We start from the raw sequence: 21036 nt of genomic DNA on the forward strand, positions 1-21036 counted from the left end.
AGTGCAGCGCTACTACAAGGAAACAACACTGCTGTAGATTGTTCCATACAAGTTGTAATTTTTTTTGAAGAAAACTAGAGCATTAAGATTATCACTGTTTAAAGAATTCTACTTTGTTGGAGCACCAGACTTGTGTCCTGTGCAAATATAAGCCAGATATTTGTGCCCCTTATACAATCATATGAAATCTTGGCCCACAAGATGTCATTTCCCTCTATTGTCCCCTCTCTCCCAAAATAAATGCTATTATGCTGCAAAGATTTGTTGATGAATGACCTCTGTTGTGAGGGGAAATACTGACTTGCAAACCTGTAGACTAACTTTCTTGTTAAAACCCTTGGCAATATTAAATATAAATGCTGCTTGGTAGTATCATGCAAGTGTTCTGTGCTGTAAGCTGGTTTGTTGACTAAGCCTGGTCTCTCGGGCTTGTCTACATTACCTGCAGGATCGACGGGCAGCGATTGATCCAGCGGGGGTTGATTTATCGCGTCTAGTCTACACATGATAAATTGACCACCGAGCGCTCTCCCGTCAACTCCAGTACTCCGCCGGAGCGAGAGGTGCAGGCAGAGTTGACGGGAGAACGTCAGCTGTCGACTCAATGCAGTGAAGACACTGCAGTGAATAGATCTAAGTACGTCGACTTCAGCTGCGTTATTCACATAGCTGAAGTTGCGTAACTTAGTTCGATTTCCCACCCCCCTCAGTGTAGACCAGACCTCAGTGCCCAGACTAACAAGAGTTAGGAGTTCTCAGGTAGTAGTGTTCTCACCCAGTGGTGAGTGTGTGCATCACATGTGGAACAACAGAGACTGCCTGACCAACTGAGTGCCATTATTGATTGGATCAATTGGGGTTCAGTTCTCTACCAGAAGAAGAGATGCAGCAGCTTGGGAAAGTAAAGAATTTGGGAGATCGGGATTCCAGAATGGATGTCAAGAGCCCCTTCCCACTCTCAGCCGCTTCTCTTGGGAAGTATAGAAGGCTATATAGATTTGGAACAGCTAGTAGTTCTTGCATTGCAGGGAAATGTTGACATTGCTAAAACCATTCCTTTGAAAGTGATTCTATCTAGGGCGGGTTTTGGTTGGGGCTAAAGGGGTGGATGTAATTAAATTGCAAAACCGAGAGAGAGAGAGAGACATATGTATATTAAAATATACCTAATTGTAGTATTGGTTTTCAGGACCGAAGTACTGAACTGTTAAAGTTTAGGGGCAGTATCTCTCAAAATTTTTGAATGTCAATTGAAGTCACATTTTCCTTTCTGTTGTTACCAGTATTTGAACAATTGATATTTACTATTGCTGACTTTTTCTCTCTCTATCCACAATAGCCTAACTCTGGTGAGCTGGACCCATTATATGTGGTTGAAGTCCTATTACACTGCAGCAAAGAGAGTTTGAAGAATTCTGCTACTGAGGCTGCAAAGCCAGCAAAGCCTGATGAGAAAGGAGAGATGCAGGTTTGTAGTTCAGTTTCATTGTCAAATATCAATAGCGTTAAAATATATTCTATATAGGAGGGGTAGTCAATTGGCGGTCCGGGTTCGGCCCACGGTTCACCTGACGCTTTTGAATGGACCCAGAAATCTTTATATTTAATTATTATTTATTTTTGTTTTTTATTATTATTTAATATTTTTTCTCTGGAGTCTGGACCTTGACCATACCTTGACCAAGAAATTTGGACCTTGACAAAAAATAATTGATTACCCGCTATATAGCATCTTTCAGAGTATATCATAAAAGCCTTTGCAAACGTTAAGAAAAGAGGGGAATTTTATTCTCTAAGAAAGTGAAGGGAAATACATTGATTGATGTAGCTTTGCATTCTTAAACAGCTGCTAGGTTTCACCTCAGAGGAAGCTGCTTTTCAGTGGTGAACGAAGTGGTTCCTCTGTATCTGTTACTTAACTCAAAGGAATGTTGTGTGATGTAGCTAATGTTTTATAAGTGCTTTGAAATCGCTGGATGAAAAACTCTTAAATCTTCAAAGTACTTTATAAATTTTAGAAGTGTGCTAAGATTTCTGTGGCCTCCAGGTGCACAAGTATCATTGGTTTCTCTAGGATATCTAGTTGAAATTTTAAATTTTCAAGGGCAGCTACACATCTTCCTTTAAATGTAATGAAAAATGTGTGACTGAACTACCTACCCTGCTTTGAAAATCACAAGCACTGTAGTTGACTTGATCATACAGTTCTACACGTACTGATTTCAGCTTGAGGGTCTTGTTCATCTTTGAATATCATGATCTTCTCTTTTTTTTTTTTTAATTTAAATACGATTTTTCTTCTTCTTTCTATGAGCCTCTAAGCCTTGCCAGTTCACTTTAACCTAGTGTTTCATTCTAAAACACTTACGCTTCTAACCATTTTCCATTTTGTAATATAATAAAAAGCAATGCCTGATTTTGAGATAAGAACCACAACTCAGGAAAATATGTAGCAAAATTGTATAGAAAACATGATGACACTTCAAGCAGACTTGGCAGTTTTCAAGCCATAAAATGGTATCAACCATTTAATCTCAAGATTGCAGAAGTGGGTGTTCACCCTGCTGCATGTTTTATGTCCTTGCCCCTTTATTCTACAAATTCTGATTAAGCTGAAGATTTAACTCTGGTTCCTCCATGTTTGTCTTGTTAGTACTCAGGAATGCTCATGTGCTTATTTGGTTGCCAGATAGGATCTTTTACATTAACAGCTATTCTTACTACTACATCTTTAACAGTTAGATCTCTGTTAGCTCTTGGGAAGAGGTGGTTAAGCAAGAAACTTCAAAAAGTGATAGAAATCCTGTTTTAAAGGCCAGAATAGTTACTGCATCACAAGTCTCCTTCCATAGGTGTTTGGACAGTTGTGTTGGTGTCAAAGACTTTTTGATCAGATTTTTTTAAATTTATTCAGTATATTCTAATAGATTAGAATATTAATATTAGTCTGATATGTTACAACTCCTCAGTTGGGACATCTATGTGTGTCTATAAAGACAGCATTTTTTGGGTATGTCTATACTGCAATTAAAAACCCATGGCTGGTCCGTGCCAACTGACTTGGGCTCGTGAGGCTTGGATTGCAGGACTGTTTAATTGCAATATAGATGTCCGAGCTTGGGCTGGAGCCTGGGGCTCTAGGATCCTGCAAGGTGGTTGTCTTCTGTTCCTTGTATGCTCTCTGCTTTCTCTTAATACCCTATTTGAGATGCTTGAGATCCAGTTTGGTCTGCAATCCTTCCCTGCAATTTTTTTCCTGTTGCCTGGAATGCAGGCTCCAGATAGTTTCCGCAACTTTGACTGAAAGTAATTCCAAGCCTCCTCTATTCAGATCCTTGAGTTCCTCAGTCCAATCCACTTCCCTAAATAATTCCCTTAACTTTTTCAAGTTTGCCCTTTTGAAATCAAGGACTCTAGTTGCACACCTATTTTTGCTTATCCTTCCATTTAGTTTAAACTAAATTTACTCATGATCACTCGAACCAAAGTTGTCCTCTACAACCAGTTTCTGTGATTTTAGACTTCTGCACATACATCTAAATAGATGACTCGAGTGGTTCACAATCTTCACACCCAGCAGACAACTCACTTTGTGGCTCTTCCTGTCATCATGAACCCAACTATCTATATTTCTAATAATCAAATCTCCCCTTATTATAACCTCTCTCTTAAATAACTGAGGTTCCCTCCACTGGAGGGGTATCCTCAGTATGAGAGGATACCAGGATATCTGGAAGGGTTAATAGGATTGTTTCCTTTCACTCCAGTGTGCTGTTCTCTTTCTCCAAGACTTTTGTCATCCTCAGCAGCACCAGGGCTGTCAGACTGGGGGAGGGACTGCTCTGTGTCCCTGAAAATCTCGTCTGTTTACTTCTCTGTCTCCCTTAACTCCTCCAGTTCAGCCACTCTGGCTCAAAAGCCTATACCTGGTCTCTGAGGGCCATGAGTGGCTTGTACTGAATGCATGCATATGCCACCCGCCCACAAGGCAGGTAATCATACGTGCTACATTCAGTGAAATAAACTTGATAGCCTCCATTCTGCTGATGGACTTCTGCCTGCATTATTTTACTCTTGCAGAGGTTTGTTTTGTTTTGTTTTTCCTCTTTGTTTTTTGGGGTTCAGTGGAGTTATAGTTCAACATTGAGGTGCATAGGCAGATAGAAAACATGGGGGAAAACTATGGGAAAATTTGGACTGCATCTGCCCACAAACTGTGTGGCTGAAGCCAGCACTATTAGTTCATCACTTTAATGAAATTAAGTCTGAAATTTGAAAGATATATATTTTAAAAGACTGCAGTTTCGTAGTTCTTTGTATATTGAAAACTATCTGAAAACCTGCAAAATCTGTTTTGTGGTGTTTGTTCTGACAGAACCCTATTTTGAAGTGCAAGGATTTCAGTCCTCTTCCAATTAAGCTTGCATTGCAAGCTGTATCTTTGATGTACTTTAAAGAAGTGCTTTTTAACTTTAACTTTTGCCCTTTATTTAAAAAAACCCTACTATGTACTGTGGAAAATAATCCAATAGTTGCAGAGATGTTTATTAAATTATGAGTAAATGAGTTTTGTAGAATGCTAGGTTTAACTATCTAGCTGCACACAGAAAATATTTTTTTCTTGTATGTGGTAAAACATAGAACTCACCTTATCTGTCCATAAAGCTATTGTAATGGACATTGTAGAAGTTGCTGTGGTAAACTAATTCCTTCAAAATCCCTAAAGCCAAATTCTAATGATATTTCTACAAAGTACAATTTAATGCTGCTACTTTGCTATAACAGACTCTTCCCTGAAATACAAATGCATGTCACAATTTGCTAAATAGAATTGGGACATGCAGAAGTACGATAGTCAGAGTTAGCTTATTAACAACATTTTCACACTTACAGATTGGGAATTATTGGTGCTTAAATGCTTGCTGATGAGAATAGTGCAAATATAGGCCTCAACTCAGCAAAGCATATGTTCAAGTGGTTTTAGGTATTAAATAACAGAGGGTCCTGTGGCACCTTTCTTAAAGGTGCCACAGGACCCTCTGTTACTTTTTACAGATTCAGACTAACACGGCTACCCCTCTGATACTTAGGTATTAAAGTTACTTTTCTAAAGTTTGTGTACAGTACGTCTCACTCTGATATCCTTGCATTCAGATTTCAGAAACAGAAAGCCTTACAAAACTCTCTAAAGATTTGGTTACTTAATATCTAGTAACTTTTGAATAGTAGGCATAATGTCCATTACATGTATGGGGAACACTTCATAATAACTTCTTAATGATATTTCATGCTTCTGTCATACCTATTGAACTTTGTCACTTGCATAATGGTAAGATTATTTCTAACTGCTTAATAAACATGCCTTCAAAGTTCTCTGATCAGTGAATTACTAAAAACATTGCAGTGGAGATTGCAACAGAGTATAAACAAGTAATGAAAGAAGTTGAGAATATACACGCTAAAATATGGATGCCCTTTTCTCAGGTATTGCATTGAAAACAGTCACATAAGTGTTTACAGTAATGTGAAAGATGGAAGTTTGTCAACACATGCAGCACAAGCTCTTAAACCATGTTATACAGAAGACCTTTTGATAGCTATTAGCAGGATTGACTTAGCGAGGCATGTTGGTAGTCATACTTGTACATCATATCTGAAGAATTTGAAAGAAGTTTTGCAAATGCATGAGACTACTGACTAACGGGACTTAGTTACAGTTCAGAAGATTGTGCTGTTTATTTTTTTATAGACTTTCAAGGACATATTAACCTCTGTTTTTTAAAGCACTATTTAATTAAGCTTGGCAGAATTTGATTTTTATTTTATAATTTCAGTATATAATATCTGTTTATTTTTAAGCTTTTTTCCAAATTTTATTGATATTTAAATTTTCATAGTTGCGGGAAATTATGGAGGGAGTCAGATAATAGGGGAGGGATCAGGCAATTATTGAATGATGCTAGATGTTGAGATTTAAAAATGTAAAGCTTTTTATAACCATAAAACCACAAATTGTCAATGTCACATGTCAAAATATAGAGTATATATCTTTAAATCAAATTCTAATACATTCTCAAGCAGCATTTTTTCGTTCTTCACCTATTTGTAAATTTAAATTACTATTATTATTAGTTGTTGTTGTTGTTTTTCATCCCTGTGTGGTGAAATTGGCATTTACTGACATTGACCGATAAAAAGCCAATCCTTTCAAGCCTAGTAATGATCCAGAAGAAAGTTATTTATAAAGACGTTGGTTGAACTATTTAAAATAGAAAGAAACAAGGTGTGCTAAACAGAGAGAAGACTAAAAACATTCAGCGACTAATACTTTAACGTTTGTACTGAACCTTAGAAAAAGGGCCTCGGTCTTTTCAGTTATTACGTAAGCAAGACATTTCTCATCTTACTTGCATATTTAGAACATTCTTTTAAAAATGTAAAACAGCACATATTCATATTTGTATGATAGTGTGTTTTGCAAGTTTAAAAGTGAAGACTCCAAAATAGGAACAGAATGAATTTTAAGTAGGCTTTATTTTATGTACAGTTTTTCGTAAGGGACTTTGGCTCAGATTTTTAAAGGTGTACAGGCTTTGCTGTGCTCAGCGTTGCGGTGTCTAATGGATTTAGGAGCATAAATCTTTTTTTAAAAAGGGATTTTAAGCATTTAGCCTAAATCCCAAGTGCCTAAAACACTTTTGAAAATCAGGCTCCTAAATCACTTAGGCCTTGCAACGCTGACCAAAGCCAAGCCTAAATACCTTTTCAAATCTGGGCCTTTTTCTACTATTGCTAAAGTAATAACTAACATAACACTGAGGGATCATGCAGTTAATTATAATTTGAGCATGACATCACTGTTCAGTTAGTTTCATGTGGTCAGAAAATCTGTTACAAAATCGGGTAGGAAGAATTCTTTAGCCAACATTTCAACATGGGTTATTAATTCTGTTCCGGATACAGTGTACAGTTGTTACAACTCTGGAATAATCTGCAAAAGAAATCACAATTTGCTTTCTGCTAAGAAGTTAGAAATTAATGAAAAATAAATTTTACAATGATTGAAAGGCATCAATAAAAATCTCCTGTATTGTTACTTTATCATTTACCGCACTCTTTTGTTGTTGTCAGGTTGTTCCTGTTTTGGTGCATCTTCTCTCAGCTATCAGCAGTGTCCGACTTTACATACCCAAAGACCTGAGGCCCATCGACAATAGGCAAAGTGTGTTAAAATCCATACAGGTATGTAACTTCCACAAGAATTTTAAAAAACAAAAAAGCAGCCAGACACAATAGGGCATGAGAACACTGTTTCTTACATTCATATTCAGGTTTGCTTCATGTGTTTAGTCATCTGAGATTTAGTGTTTTAGAAACAGAATACATGTAAAACATTGGTTGCCTTCAAACAAAATGACTTACCTGATTATTTTAAAAACTGAAATCTAATGTGCCTAGTATCAGCATATATGAAACTTCAATAAAAGTTTCTTCTATACCTTAAATAGTCTAATTGTGCCGTTTGTTTTGTTTTTCAGTCTGTCCTTTAAATGTACATTTTAATCTATAAAATCTTGTGTTGCTACCAATGTCTGCATTCCAGAAAGTGCATTTTTAAATCTTTTTGTTGTAGGAAGTACAGAAGCGGTTCCCTGATGGAGTACCATTATTGGACCCCATTGATGACATGGGCATCAAAGACCAAGGACTGAAAAAAGTCATCCAAAAAATAGAGGCTTTTGAACATAGGATGTATTCACATCCACTTCACAATGATTCCAGTCTGGAGACTGTATATAAGCTTTGTGAAAGAAAAGCACAGGTGAGGGATGGACTATGTCAGCAATTAGCTGAAGGCACAGCCAATAAGTGTGCCCCTCTCATTGATTACATTTTATCTGCAAAGCAAAATGTTAGTCACCCTCCCCCCCAAAAGCAATATTGCAGAATCTCAGTAGGTCTGGCTGAGTTTTCATGGAGTACGCTTTACTCTTCGAGATATTTGATAGAAAGTGTGCAAATCTGATCTGGAAAAGATTTATCTGGAAAAATTGACATGGACCAGAATGCTGCTCAGTTGTCACTAATCCTAATCATTAAGAAAAATTAAGTAGCAATGTGCATAATACAAATAATGTGCATTTTCACATATGCCAGATATACTTTAAAGTGACCAGTTCTTCTACACTTTCAGACTATTCCCAAAACAATTCCAGAAAGATTGATAGGCACGGTGTAAAAGACTGTTTAAAAACTGATCCATATAAAATATTTGATAATCAAAATAAGTGAAATCACACACTGGGACAGGTTTCAGAGTAGCAGCCGTGTTAGTCTGTATCCGCAAAAAGAATAGGAGTACTTGTGGCACCTTAGAGACTAACAAATTTATTAGAGCATAAGCTTTCATGGGCTACTGCCCACTTCTTCGGATGCACTGGGACAAATTCTCTGCTGCCTTACATTCATTGTAATCCCACAGAAGTCACTCAGTGCCCAATTCTTCCATTCTTATTCATGCTGAAATAGCACCCTTTTTTGGTGAGTATACTCATTAAAATGAATAGGACTGTTGGACTAAAGTGCTACTTGGCTCCAGTTAGGCCTGGTATCGGAGCCTGGCTCTGATTGTAAATTAGCCTAGAATTAGGCCTCCAGTCTAGTCTTCCTTAACTGTGTGGTGCCAAGAGGGCTGGGGACAGCAGTGTTGGAAAGCTCTTGGAATCAAAGGATTTAAATGTATTCATTTTGAAACTGATTATCCTACCCTACAATTATCATCAAGAAGGCATCTGTCATCCTATTGGAGCAGTTTATTACAAGTTTTATGGCACAATTTATTTGTATGTGATTATTGTTGAATGGCCTTGTGGTGAAGGCACTAGCCTGGGACTCAGAATTCCCAGCTCTTCCACAGACTTCTTGTGTGACTTTCACCAGGTCATGTGTCAGTGTCTGTCCATCAATTCCCTGTGTGTGAAATGGAGATAATATTTCCCATCCTCTTATGGGTATAGATATACTATGATGATGGAGGCCATATTGTTAGTACATATCTTTAAAATACAACTACACCTCTACCCCAATATAATGCTGTCTTCGGGAGCCAAAAAAATCTTACTGCGTTATAGGTGAAACCGCGTTATATTGAACTTGCTTTGATCCGTCAGAGTGCGCAGGCCCGCCTCCCCAGAGCGCTGTTTTACCGCATTATATCCGAATTCATGTTCTATCGGGTCGTGTTATATCAGGGTAGAGGTGTATCTGTGTCTTTGTATTCTGCTGAAGTTGTCTTAAGTGTCTGTGTTAAGAATACAAGAATACTGAAAAATTTTGTACACTTCTGGGGTTCACAGATTGCAGTGGATATTAGAACAGCAAAGCGAGAACTAAAAAAAGCCAGAACTGTCTTACAAATGGATGAGCTCAAGTGCCGCAAACGTGTATTGAGAAGATTGGGTTTTGCCACATCATCTGATGTCATAGAGATGAAAGGACGAGTTGCTTGTGAAATCAGCAGGTAACTGAAGGTTCCTATGGAAGTGTTATGCATACATATGCCTTGCTGAACCCTGCTGATGCTTAACGTATTATATTTCTAATCCTAGTTACAGCATGATAGAGGCCACTTTTAAAAATCTTTAATAGGAATGCACATGTTAAAAATACATTTTCTGTGTATTATAGAGAACAGTGATTTTCTTTAATCCCTTCCAAAGAAAAAGGAATAAGCTAGTGAAAGCCATAAGATTCTAATATCCTAAAGATAAAATGTAATGGAAATTTGAACTGATAAGAAAATGGTCTGTTAAAAGGCCAGGACAATGGCTTTTCTTTACAAAGCCCAGGCCTCAGTCTCTTGTAATATTTACTGTATCAGATATCATACATTTATGCCATGACAGCTAGGGCCCCCTAAATTTCTATAGCCCAGTTCCTTGTATTCCATTAATCCAGATTGCCCATAAACTCTTAGGTGTAGCAACAGTTATTCTAATGTCAGTTCATTGACACTACTGAAGAGTACAATTTAATTGATGCCAAAGGGCTGCAGGAATAGATGAAAAACAATAAAGGTGATTGTAAGAAAGTAATGCATTTACTAGGCATGTACCATGTTAGAACAGGTATTTCAAAAAAGATTCGGATGGGAACTGTGTCGATTAAATCAAACTTCAATATCTCAGAAAATTTGTCAGATTTATTTTGTACAAGTGGCTATAGCCACTAAAGCTTGTAATTCTTGGTAAGTACAATTCTTTTTTAAAACTTAACACCACAGTAGGTGCTGTTTTTGTGCCTGCTCCATGAAATTGTTGCCCTAATTTTTTCTTGCTATTCTGATGTATCTTACTACATTAAATAACACAGTAGAATTAAGCAGTACATAACAAGAGTTGGTCAGTAGCTTACGAAATTCCGTACTTCCATGTAATTTAGGAATTGTTTGCTAATCGTCTACTTTTCTGTATTGAGCTTTTACATTTTTATTTTCATTTGAGTTTTGCCTAGAAAAAGCCTGAAGTAAAAGTGCAACAGTATTTTAGCTGATGCCCAATCAAAGAAAACTCATGATTTGTCTGCAGATCTGTTTTTTATATAGCTCATGACCAGGTTTGCTTTAGATTTTATAAGCACACTGAACTGTTTGCTATATCCTATAATATCATGAAAATGTCAATTGTATCCTGTTAACCATCTCTTCTCCAACAATTGCAATCCCAGTTTCTCAAGGCTTTATCACAAACCAAATGTTCTAACCCTTTTTTTTATTATTATTCTGTTGTCCTTTCTCTGGATCTGTATAATCTTCTTTATGTCCTAGCTGTCAAAGTGATAACTAACACTGGGCATAGCTGCTGTAACAGTTCGCTTGTAAACTGGCAAGAGATTCTTTGTGGCCAAGTAAAGCTTTTTTGGTTTAGAAGGACTTGATTTTTTTCAGAAACATCTTTTCTCGCTTCTCCTTTCCCTTCCCCGACAAATCAAACTTAATTTTCAGTTTTCCAGTAAACTGTCAAAATAAAAAGCTATTCTCTCTTGTGCACACAATGTACTTTATAATGCAAAATGTATAGAATTAGAAATACTACTTTAAGAGGTCTGTTACTTAAGCTTCCGTCTCGTTTTCTCCATTATAGTGCTGATGAACTACTCCTGACAGAAATGATGTTTAACGGGCTCTTCAATGACTTATCTGCAGAACAAGCAACTGCATTACTAAGCTGCTTTGTATTTCAAGAGAATGTGAGTTACTTTTCAGAAATCGTAGATTTGTTTGTTTCTATCTATCAAAGCTATAGTAGAACAACCAAATTCATGTTCCAGTAAACACCAGACCCACACTGCAATCAGATTTCCAGGTTTCCACTTTACTGAAGTACAGACCAGTGAGGGTTGCTAACTGGTCCAATGATAGTCAAGCATTGACTATTCTCCTGCCTCTGCTACAGCTGTCACAGTATTCACTAGGAGTAGATGGTGTTTCTTGCATTTCTGATAGTCTTTAAGGTACTACAAAGACAATTGTGAATTTTGAAACTATAAGCATCATCATCAACCCAGCAGGATAAATCAAAAGCTGATTGGCGTGAAGTTAATAACAGTAAGTCCTGGGGGAGAGGAGTATCAAGTGAATTTTTACTGCCAGAAAATTAGGTAATTATAAACATGGTGAAATACAACTAAAAAAAAATCAATTAAATGTGTTTGAGTTGTGTGATGAGCAGTACCCTGATGATTGCAGTACCCAGCTTCACAAACTGAGTCTAGCAGCATATTAGGTTGTATGAAAAGGAAAATAAGTTTCAAAGAAAAGAAATAATGGTATCTCCTATGGAAAGTGTCAGGCTGGAATATTGTGGTCTGTTTTGTTTGCCTAAAGCGGTCTTTAAAAGGATATCCATGAATGAGGGGAAAGTACAGGAAGGTTCTTGGACCTTCCTGTACTTACGGTAGTAATTTTTATATCACTAAAGAAAAAGAAGTAGTATTTGGCAAGTTGTGATAAAATCAAATTTTAGCAATCCCTCTTCTCTCTGCCAATAGCACTTCCATCCCTCTCCTGGAGTGGCAGCGTTACGTTAACACACTCACTCTTTGTGAGCAACAGCTTCTATTCCTTGACATAATCTAACTCGGGTACTTCCAAGTGCCTGTTGTCATAGGTACCGTATCTAAAAAAAGACATAAGACTCTGAGGTGAAACATACTAGCAGAGTCATTGTACATGGTCATGATTTGAAGCTACAGGACAAGGTTTAAATTATATTTTGGGAACGACTGCTTCTCCCAGAGAGTGGTTGGAAAGTATAACAATCTATTTTGAATTAAATAGGAGCAAGTAATATAAAGGAAGTGAGTATACCATGTATTTGGAATACAAATTACAATTGGTTATGCCTACATCTAATCTCTGTGAGTATCACTGGGAATACTAAGGGTTCTTACAACCTCGGTGTCAATGGAGACAGGGGTGATGGCAATTATCAGCCAATAAGTAGGCTGGATGACATAAACGGAGTTTCTGTGGAAGTGTCTCATTTTGGGGGAGAGTTGGCTTTTTTTTTTTTTTTTTAAATGATGATAATTTCTGGGACAGCATACATGCAAAATTCCTCCTCACTCACTCAGACATGCAGAATGATGACCAGTCACATCCAAGATTTTCCCACTCTCTAGGGCTCCCTCCTTTGTGTGTCTGTTTTAATTTCTGCCTTGCTCAGAGCACCACATAGGAAGGGTAATCTCTGCACTATGTCTAAAAGAAGCCACCCTAAGTAGGACTTCTAAACTTCTTTAGCAGCCTTTGTAGACTCATTGGCAGCCATAGACTTTGCTAGAACTATAATGTTCTGGTGCAGTGACCTAAAAAGCCTTAACTTTTAGAACCATGGTAAATTCAAGTTGATAGTAAAGGAAATATCCACCATCACCACTGAAGCTAAGGATGAATCCATGGACTCCATGAGGCTGGCAGCAAGCTCAGTGGCCAGGCATAAACACCGACATAAACTATAAGGCCCAAGCTGCATACCTCAAAATTGTCAGGTATAAGCCTATTTAGGGAGCTGCCTAATGAGGTCCTAACTAACTCTGAGAATCCAAACACTTGATCCCCACTCAAGAAAATTCCAAGTAGGTCTACAGGCCCTCTCATGTGCAAGGGTGGAAGCTCTTTTCATCTTAACCCACAGGAGAGGGACTTTTTTTCCCAATAAAGTTGTTTTAAAAAAAAAAAAAAATTGGAATTGAAAATATCTGTTAGCATGTCTTACATGAATGATTTTGTTAAAATATTTTCATGAAGATTCAGGACTCTAAACCCCTTGGGGTGACTAATCTGTTGCTGTCTGGTCCCCATGCAGTGAGGCTGTTAATGAATAGCCTCAATCCTGACACATGCGTACGGTCCCCCCTCCCAAGAAGCTAGAGTGAAGATTCCAATGGAGGAGCAGCACATCAGCATGCACTCTCTGTTTTGAGGGAAAATCATACCTACATTGAAAACTTTAACTGTCAAGACACTGCTGTGGTTCCAGTGTAGGTAGCAAATTTGGATTTACAGCAAAACTTGTATTAGGGTTGCCACTACTGAAAACTGCAGGGTATTTCTGACTTTTACATGTACATCTAGAATCCTGACCTGTGCTCTTGTGGACACCAATAGAGCTGCCGAAAAGCAGAAAACACAGTACAAAGATCAAGTTTTTCAGATAAAATCTAAAAGTCTGAGAGAGGTGTACAGCAATCTGGAGGTCCTAGCCCTTTAAACTTTTTGTACTGGCACATTTGCCATCTTAAAATGTGATGCAAATATAAATACACCTCTTATAACAGCTGAGCCATGTCACCTCTTTGAAATACCCAGCCTCTGCCTGCCAAACTTCCTAAATCATACAGCTTGTCCTGGATGCCCCATTATATTAGCTTCTGATTAAATAAATAAAGCTCAATGACATAATCTGCAATGCTCAGTCATCTGTTTCTGTGCTTTCCAACATAAAAGAAAATGTTCTAGTCATGGAAATTTTGATTGATGTGTTTAAGAAGACATCTCTTATGAGAGAGGAGTAAATACAGCTTTTGTCAGAAACAGTATCTCTGTGTCTTCTGACTTATAAAATTATACTAATTTCACAAAGACTTCCCCCATTTAGAACTGAAAGAAGTTTTCTAATTTTACTCCAGTATTTTGTGGGGGTGGGGGGTGGAATCCTCACTAGGAGGATTAGAGGCAAGTCATAGTTGGACTTAAGTAAGAGTTACTCTTTCATAAAAGTATCAAGATCACACATCTTATTTTTAATTCACTTCATAGTGCTAATTGTTGGCAAGGACTTATGGCCTTTAAAATTCCAAATAAATATTCATACGGTAGTAAAGCCAGTTCCTGTAAACGTGATGCAGTTTGTTAATGCTAGGCGCTGAATACTTCACTATTTATGCAGCTGATACTCGAAGAAATTCAAAGTATTTTTCTGTAGTGATGCTTAGTATTGTGAACATATTTAAAAAAAAATCATACATGTAAGATATCGCTACAGATGGCTAGCAAAATGTGGCACCTATGTTGACTCTAGAAGTGAAGAGTCGCAGAGTGATGCCTATGTACACCATTTCTCAGGTGTAATAGAAAGTTAAGTAACAGAACACATAATAACACATAATAATATTATAGATTGTAAAATCTATTAGTAACAGCAATGAATCCAGGCTCAAAGCAGGACACACAAGGCTGTTGCACTTGGTTAGCCTAGAGATTCTTATTCATACCCATTGACACTTTATACATCATTCTTTTAAAAATAAAAATTCCACCTATACATTTTTCTACATTCTTAATTAAAAGTGAAGCTTCAAATTTATAATCAAATGGCTGTTTATTGGTACATTCTAGAATAATTTATAATATTGAAAATTCAAACTTAAGTTTTAACAGAGGGACTGTCTTGAGTGTATCTAGTACAGAAAAAGGATGCCTTTTAGTCCCATTAGCATGTTTTCTTTATTGAAAGTCTTTCTTTTGTGTTCAGTTAATTTATATTTTAACTTTCATGTTAAGGATACCCGGAGAAACAGATAGATGCTCTATTTTTAAATAAACGTACTTGAAGTAGATTCTAGTATTTGTGATAACAGGTGTGAGAGGGCATTAGAAAGGTTTAATGTGGCACTAACATATCTGGTAATGTTGCAGATTTGATTTTGCATTTAACTTGATTTAAATTGGGAATATGGAGCTCATGAGCTTGTTTAATATTTTCTTTTTCAGTCCAGCGAAATGCCCAAATTGACAGAGCAATTGGCAGGACCACTTCGCCAAATGCAGGTAAATTTTCCAGTAAAAATCTTTGAATTCAGTGGGACAGCTCACTGGCATAAAGTTAAGCATATGCGTAAGTGCAGGAGTGAGATTTAATTCTGGTAAAATTGGTGAATTCTTTGTCTAATTATACTAGCGCAAGACTTTGCCATCATAATAGTGGATTTTGTTATTCTTGGTTATACAGTCTTTTTTTGAGGCCTGTGCAAATTAGAGGGTTGTAGCTTCTGTAGTTCAAGCTTATTGCACACACCAGGGACTCTGTGAATTCTTCCATTCCCATTCCCACCCCCTCAGGGCTCCATGTGTGCCACCCTCCCATCCCCATCTATTTCTGGGACTCCCTGCAGCTCCTCACAGCCAGGGGTTTGCTGTGAATTCCAATGCCCTCCACTCTCCCTTCCCCCGGCCAGGGACTCTGTATGCCCCCTTCTCCATACCAGGATCCCACAAGCTTCCCCCCCCCATTAGGGGTTGTGCCCCCCATATTCTCTCCTACCCTATAACAGGGTCCCCTATTCTTCCCGCATGCCCCCATTCCCTCCACCACCCCATTATTGTTAGTCAGGGATAAAAGTCATTCCAGGGTGTCAACATGTTAAATTCTATTGGGAGGATGAGCAGGGTGGTGGTGTGCAGTAAGGTGTTTATTTGGGTGCCTTCAATGACATGTTTGCTCTATAGACTAGTGGCTCTCAACCTTTCCAGACTACTGTACCCCTTTCAGGAGTTTAGTCTTGTGTATCCCCAAGTTTCGCCTCACTTAAAAACTACTTACAAAAGTTTCACAGCACACTTGCATCTGAAGAAGTGAGGTTCTTACCCACGAAAGCTTATGCTCCCAATACTTCTGTTAGTCTTAAAGGTGCCACAGGACCCTCTGTTGCTTTTTACAGCACACCATTACTGAAAAAATGTCTGACTTTCTCATTTTTACCATATAATTATAAAATAAATCAATTGGAATATAAACATTGTATTTACATTTCAGTGTATAGTATTTAGAGGAGTATAAACAAGTCATTGTCTGTATGAAATTTTAGTTTGCACTAACTTCTCTAGTGCTTTTTATGTAGCCTGTTGTAAAACTAATATCTAGATGAAACCCCTGGAAGACCTCTGCGTACCACCAGGAGTACGCATATCCCTGGTAGAGAGCCACAGCTATAGACAACTGAAGAGATCCTTGAAGCTGTGTCTCTGCTAACCAGATGCATCGGCTTCATGTGCCTCTTGTTTTCCCCTTTTTGGTTTTCCACTTTTCCCCGAAATCAGTAGGTTCTGGCTGTTGATGGCCTAGAACACATTACCTAACATTTTGAAATTGATCAGATGCAGAGTTCAAAAGTTATCATGTTTTGTTCAGACACACGTAAACAGAGAAATGCCATCAAGTTGCATGTAAGGCCTTCATGAGCTTGGCCAATTAACATGTATCATTCTTAGATTTTAACATACAAGTTAATAACTGCACTGTAAATTGCTTGGTTACATTTATTCTAATGAGATTTCAAATTCTAGTGTAAACAATGTGTTAGTTTCTGATTTTGAAGAATTTGTCACAGTGCAACTTGACTTTAAAACTAAACCTTTTATTGCTAAAGGAATGTGCTAAAAGAATTGCCAAAGTTTCAGCAGAAGCTAAATTGGAAATCGATGAGGAAAATTACCTAAACTCCTTCAGACCCAACCTGATGGATGTAGTATACACATGGGCGAATGGAGCTACTTTTGCTCACATCTGCAAAATGACCGATGTCTTTGAAGGTATGTTGCTTTAAAACTTCCATTTTATGAAATGTCAGTGTGGTACAGTTCACAAATTTTGTGTGATTGACTTCTGTTCTTTGTGATGTAGTTAAAGTTTGCATTCTTCTGTTGGGAGAAAATTAGGAATTTGAAAGGCCCAAAGTTGGTTCTGAATATCCTTCTGAAAGTACTGTAAAGTTACTCAAGCCAGATATTTCAAGTATTTGCTTTCTTTGTAGTAGAAAACCACAAACTTTTTCTAGTTTGTGTAGAAATCATTTTAAGTCTACTTAACTGTTTGGTAATTTGGAAACTAAAAAAAATTTGACTGACTCCTTGATAATAAATAACCAATTTATTTAACTGAAAAGAGTAGCATTTATAAAACACAGAAATCCTAAACATTGCAGTATATTGTGCTTACAAGAAGAATTTTAATGCTCAGTTTTCTTATTCAAAGCAGAAATGTTTGCCTCAACAAATCTATAACTCTTGTTATATCAGTTAATGATGACCAGCAAAATAGTATGCAAGGGAAAGTGGAGATTTTTGCTTCATAATTTTAGTTTTGTAAAAGTTAAGTCCTTAGCACTTAATTACAAAGTCAGAGGAGAAAATATTTTGGAAAGAAGCTAGGAGGAGTCTTAAAAATGTACTAGGTAGGGAAGATTCTTTACTTAAGTCAGCTTTAATGAATATACATCCTGATTTAATTTCAGCTGTGATTACAGGAGGTCAGTTCTCCCCAACCCGATTCATTGAGTTGCCGTAGTAAAATCAGTTTTTTGTTTCCATAACAAAGTCAACAAAGATGGTTCATTTTGACATCTAAAGGAAGAAAGTTGTTTTCCTGACAGTTTGATTTTTAAAATATGAGATGCAAAGGGACTTAATTTGTATTCTGATGAGAGAATCCATTAGATTCAGTTCAGTGTCTAATGCGCTCAGGAATATTTGCGTATTGCTTACTGACAAGTAAAAATGTGGTGATCTAATTTTCTAGCTCGTCTCTGGTAGATACTTTAGGGACACTGTGCATGCAGTTTGATTTAGTGGAGAGCACAGAATGTGAAACTTGTATTTTGTAAAGCCTTGTAGAGAATTCTTTCAAACCTTTTAACTTGATGCCAGAGTCTCAGCTATCAACATTTTAGAAAGCGGATTCCTACTGATATTATTTTGTATTTTATTGTTTTGTTTGTTCTGTTGCCAGCTCAGAAAACTACATGGGTTATCAAAAACTATTTTCCTTTGAAAATGGAACACTAGCAGATTCTTTAGTTTACTTTTTGCTTACTAAGCTTGGTTTGGTGCTGTACAAAATGTTAACTTTTATGGTGTTACAATTGACTTCTTCCTCAATAACATTGTAAGGCTACTAATATTATATTATTATTTTTTTGTGATGCACCATGATCCAAGCTTTAATTTATGTGAGGAAAAATGAGTAAAGAACTGAGTGAGAATTAAATATTAATAATACTTTGCAAAGTGCCATACAAATATTAATCCGCAGAAGACCTTCTTGGGCCGTTGGTAGTTTCTTAGGTGCAGCCACTTCAGAGAATTTATTCCTTCCCCAGCTCCCACCTATTTGTTTTCCCAATGATGTCCCCCTTCAAAACAGCTGCATAATTTTGCATTCTTACTCTTTGGTCTCTCTTTTCTTCTTTGTGCCTTAAAATTCTCAGGTAGAATCTTGTTTGGGGAGAGGCTTGCTAAGAAAGTGATGATTGACAATAGCCAAAGATTTCACTCCCTACAACAAAACCCAAAAAAGGGCTACAAGCCTTCCTAGTTTTATCCACAGCAAAGGTACCAGAGAAGAGACTCCTGACTCCAGGGGTAAACCTAGGTATGGATCACCAAGGGGAAGCCTGGACCCAGGAATGGGACTAGTCCCTCCTTCCACTCCAAAACATTGGTGTGTCTGCAGTAGGGTTCCTAGAAATAAGGACAGGGTATCACTCTTCACAAGCAGATGGGAGTCAATCCACTTCAGTATAAAGTTCAGCACAAATCTCAAGATGTCAAGAAACGCACAATACTGGCTGCTATATCTCACTTCCTAAAGTTCTGGCAGTAGAACTTGTGTTTCAAGAAAGGTACTCAGTACTCTGTACCCCTGATCTTCATAGTAAGAAGATGGAGAGGAGTTTAGGCCACCATAAGGAGGCCAGAACAGTGGGATGAAGACACTAGCTTATACTCTTATCAGAATTTCTGCATGAAGCCTAATAACAATGGTGGATCTAGCAGAGATTTAGAAGCTCCTTCCCATTAGCACTGTCATCATCGGTTTGTGGTTTGCCAGCAGAAATAGTCACTAGCAAAAGAAAACATTGCACTTTGGTCTGTCCTCTGCCCTATGGTACTCTCAAAGGTATTAGCAGTGATAATAGTTGGGCTGAGAAGTCTAAGACTTAAGTTCCGCACATTCTTAAATGACATACTGTTAGACTGTAACTGGTAAGGTGAGAGCAAATATGATTCACATCCTGTGCTGAGTATAAATACTTCACCAGCTTTGTAACCTTGCTTGGTTACCTGTTAGGGCTCTGTTCAATGTAGACAGGCCTGTAGATATTTTTGAACTTTTAGGGCTGTGGAGAACACAAGGAAAGGCGATTGCTTGCCCGTACTACCAGTGGGTCATGTCATTTCGTGATATGAAGCATGTATGTCAGTGAAAGGAATCTTCTTGTCTCATGTTCATTCAAGGATTCAGCACAACGGAGGGAAAGTTCACGTACACATTTATAGCCTTTCTGAGCAGTTTAGTGCACTGTGTGCATAAGCATCCAACAGGTCTCACTTGCAGATTCTTTTTATGCTAATTGTATTCAGCACTTTACTAAAATACTCAATACTCTCCAGGCAAGCAGCGTCTCCACTACCACATCTCATCCTTATGAAAACTCTGCTGATTCATTAGCTCTGGTGGGTTTTGTTCTTTGTTTATCAAGGAGTCTGAAGGGCAGCTGGAGTTTAAGGAGTTAGATCATTCCTAATGCTTAATTCCACTGAGGTTGAGGGTTGTGAGCCATTATGTCCTTGATGTGACTTCATGGTTATATAAAGCTTCCAGCATGAACCTTACCTAATTCCTTTGCCTCTTTTCAAATGGTGTAATACACTTTCAGTGAAGGCAGCAACCCCCAGGCCTCTGCAAGAAATTGGGCATCAAACCAAAAATTGTCTAACTCCTCCCCTTTTCTTCTTTGAAGAAGGGGAACTTCTACAGTTGCATTATCCTGCCCTAGGATTCCACTCCTATGGCTTACATCACCTACATACACAGGTAAGAGACAGCAAGTTCCTCCAAAGCAAAAGGACAAAAACAGAATTTCCCCAGCTCTAGGGGCTGGTCTGTACGGCAGAATCTCCCTGTGTTTTGAAGGTGGTTGTGGAGAATCAAGTTAGCCAGCATGACTATGACATCGCAGGCAGCAGTCCAAGCAAAATGGTGCTCAGCATCATGTCAGTTTAATTATTATTTCTTCATCGTAAGATCAAAAACGGGGGGGAGTTTGAGTTGCCTTTGATCTTAAGAACCAGTGTTTTAATAATGATTAGGTGACGTGCTGAACACGTGTCCTAGCCTGCCCTGCCAGCACTGTGTTGGCTAGCACTTTTCTTCACTACACAATGTTACTGTGTTCGATCAGGTTCGGTAATCGTTGAAATAAGGAAATTGACACATTCTTGCTCATTTACTCTGAATTCCTGGCCATCATTAATTTATGCTGGAAATCTGATGTGTAGTGCGGTGCCAAAAACCTACTAAGCTAGGTTTCCTGTGACCAACAGAAAACCTGGCAATCAGTACTTCTGGACTCAGCAGATTCCTCCTATTGAGAGGCTGCCTTTCTGACCACTGAAAGAAATTGTATCCCTTGGAGATACGCTCCAAAGGAATAGGGAAGGAAACAGATGATGGAAATCAAGAGCTACTCCCACCT

At 37.8% G+C, this 21036-nt stretch overlaps 1 protein-coding gene across 1 annotated transcript in view; it reads left to right on the forward strand.

Annotated features, from left to right (window-relative positions):
* MTREX (Mtr4 exosome RNA helicase) overlaps window positions 1–21036 on the forward strand; it is an 83085-nt gene that overhangs the window by 57091 nt on the left and 4958 nt on the right. Inside the window, exons 19-25 of the mRNA XM_005300847.5 lie at window positions 1340–1468; window positions 7132–7242; window positions 7634–7822; window positions 9357–9520; window positions 11142–11247; window positions 15275–15331; window positions 16930–17092. Of these exons, the coding sequence (XP_005300904.3) occupies window positions 1340–1468; window positions 7132–7242; window positions 7634–7822; window positions 9357–9520; window positions 11142–11247; window positions 15275–15331; window positions 16930–17092 (919 nt within the window). The remainder of the gene's footprint in view (window positions 1–1339; window positions 1469–7131; window positions 7243–7633; window positions 7823–9356; window positions 9521–11141; window positions 11248–15274; window positions 15332–16929; window positions 17093–21036) is intronic.

The sequence above is a fragment of the Chrysemys picta genome, chromosome 6 (assembly GCF_011386835.1).
Source record: "Chrysemys picta bellii isolate R12L10 chromosome 6, ASM1138683v2, whole genome shotgun sequence".
Lineage (NCBI taxonomy): Eukaryota > Metazoa > Chordata > Testudines > Emydidae > Chrysemys > Chrysemys picta.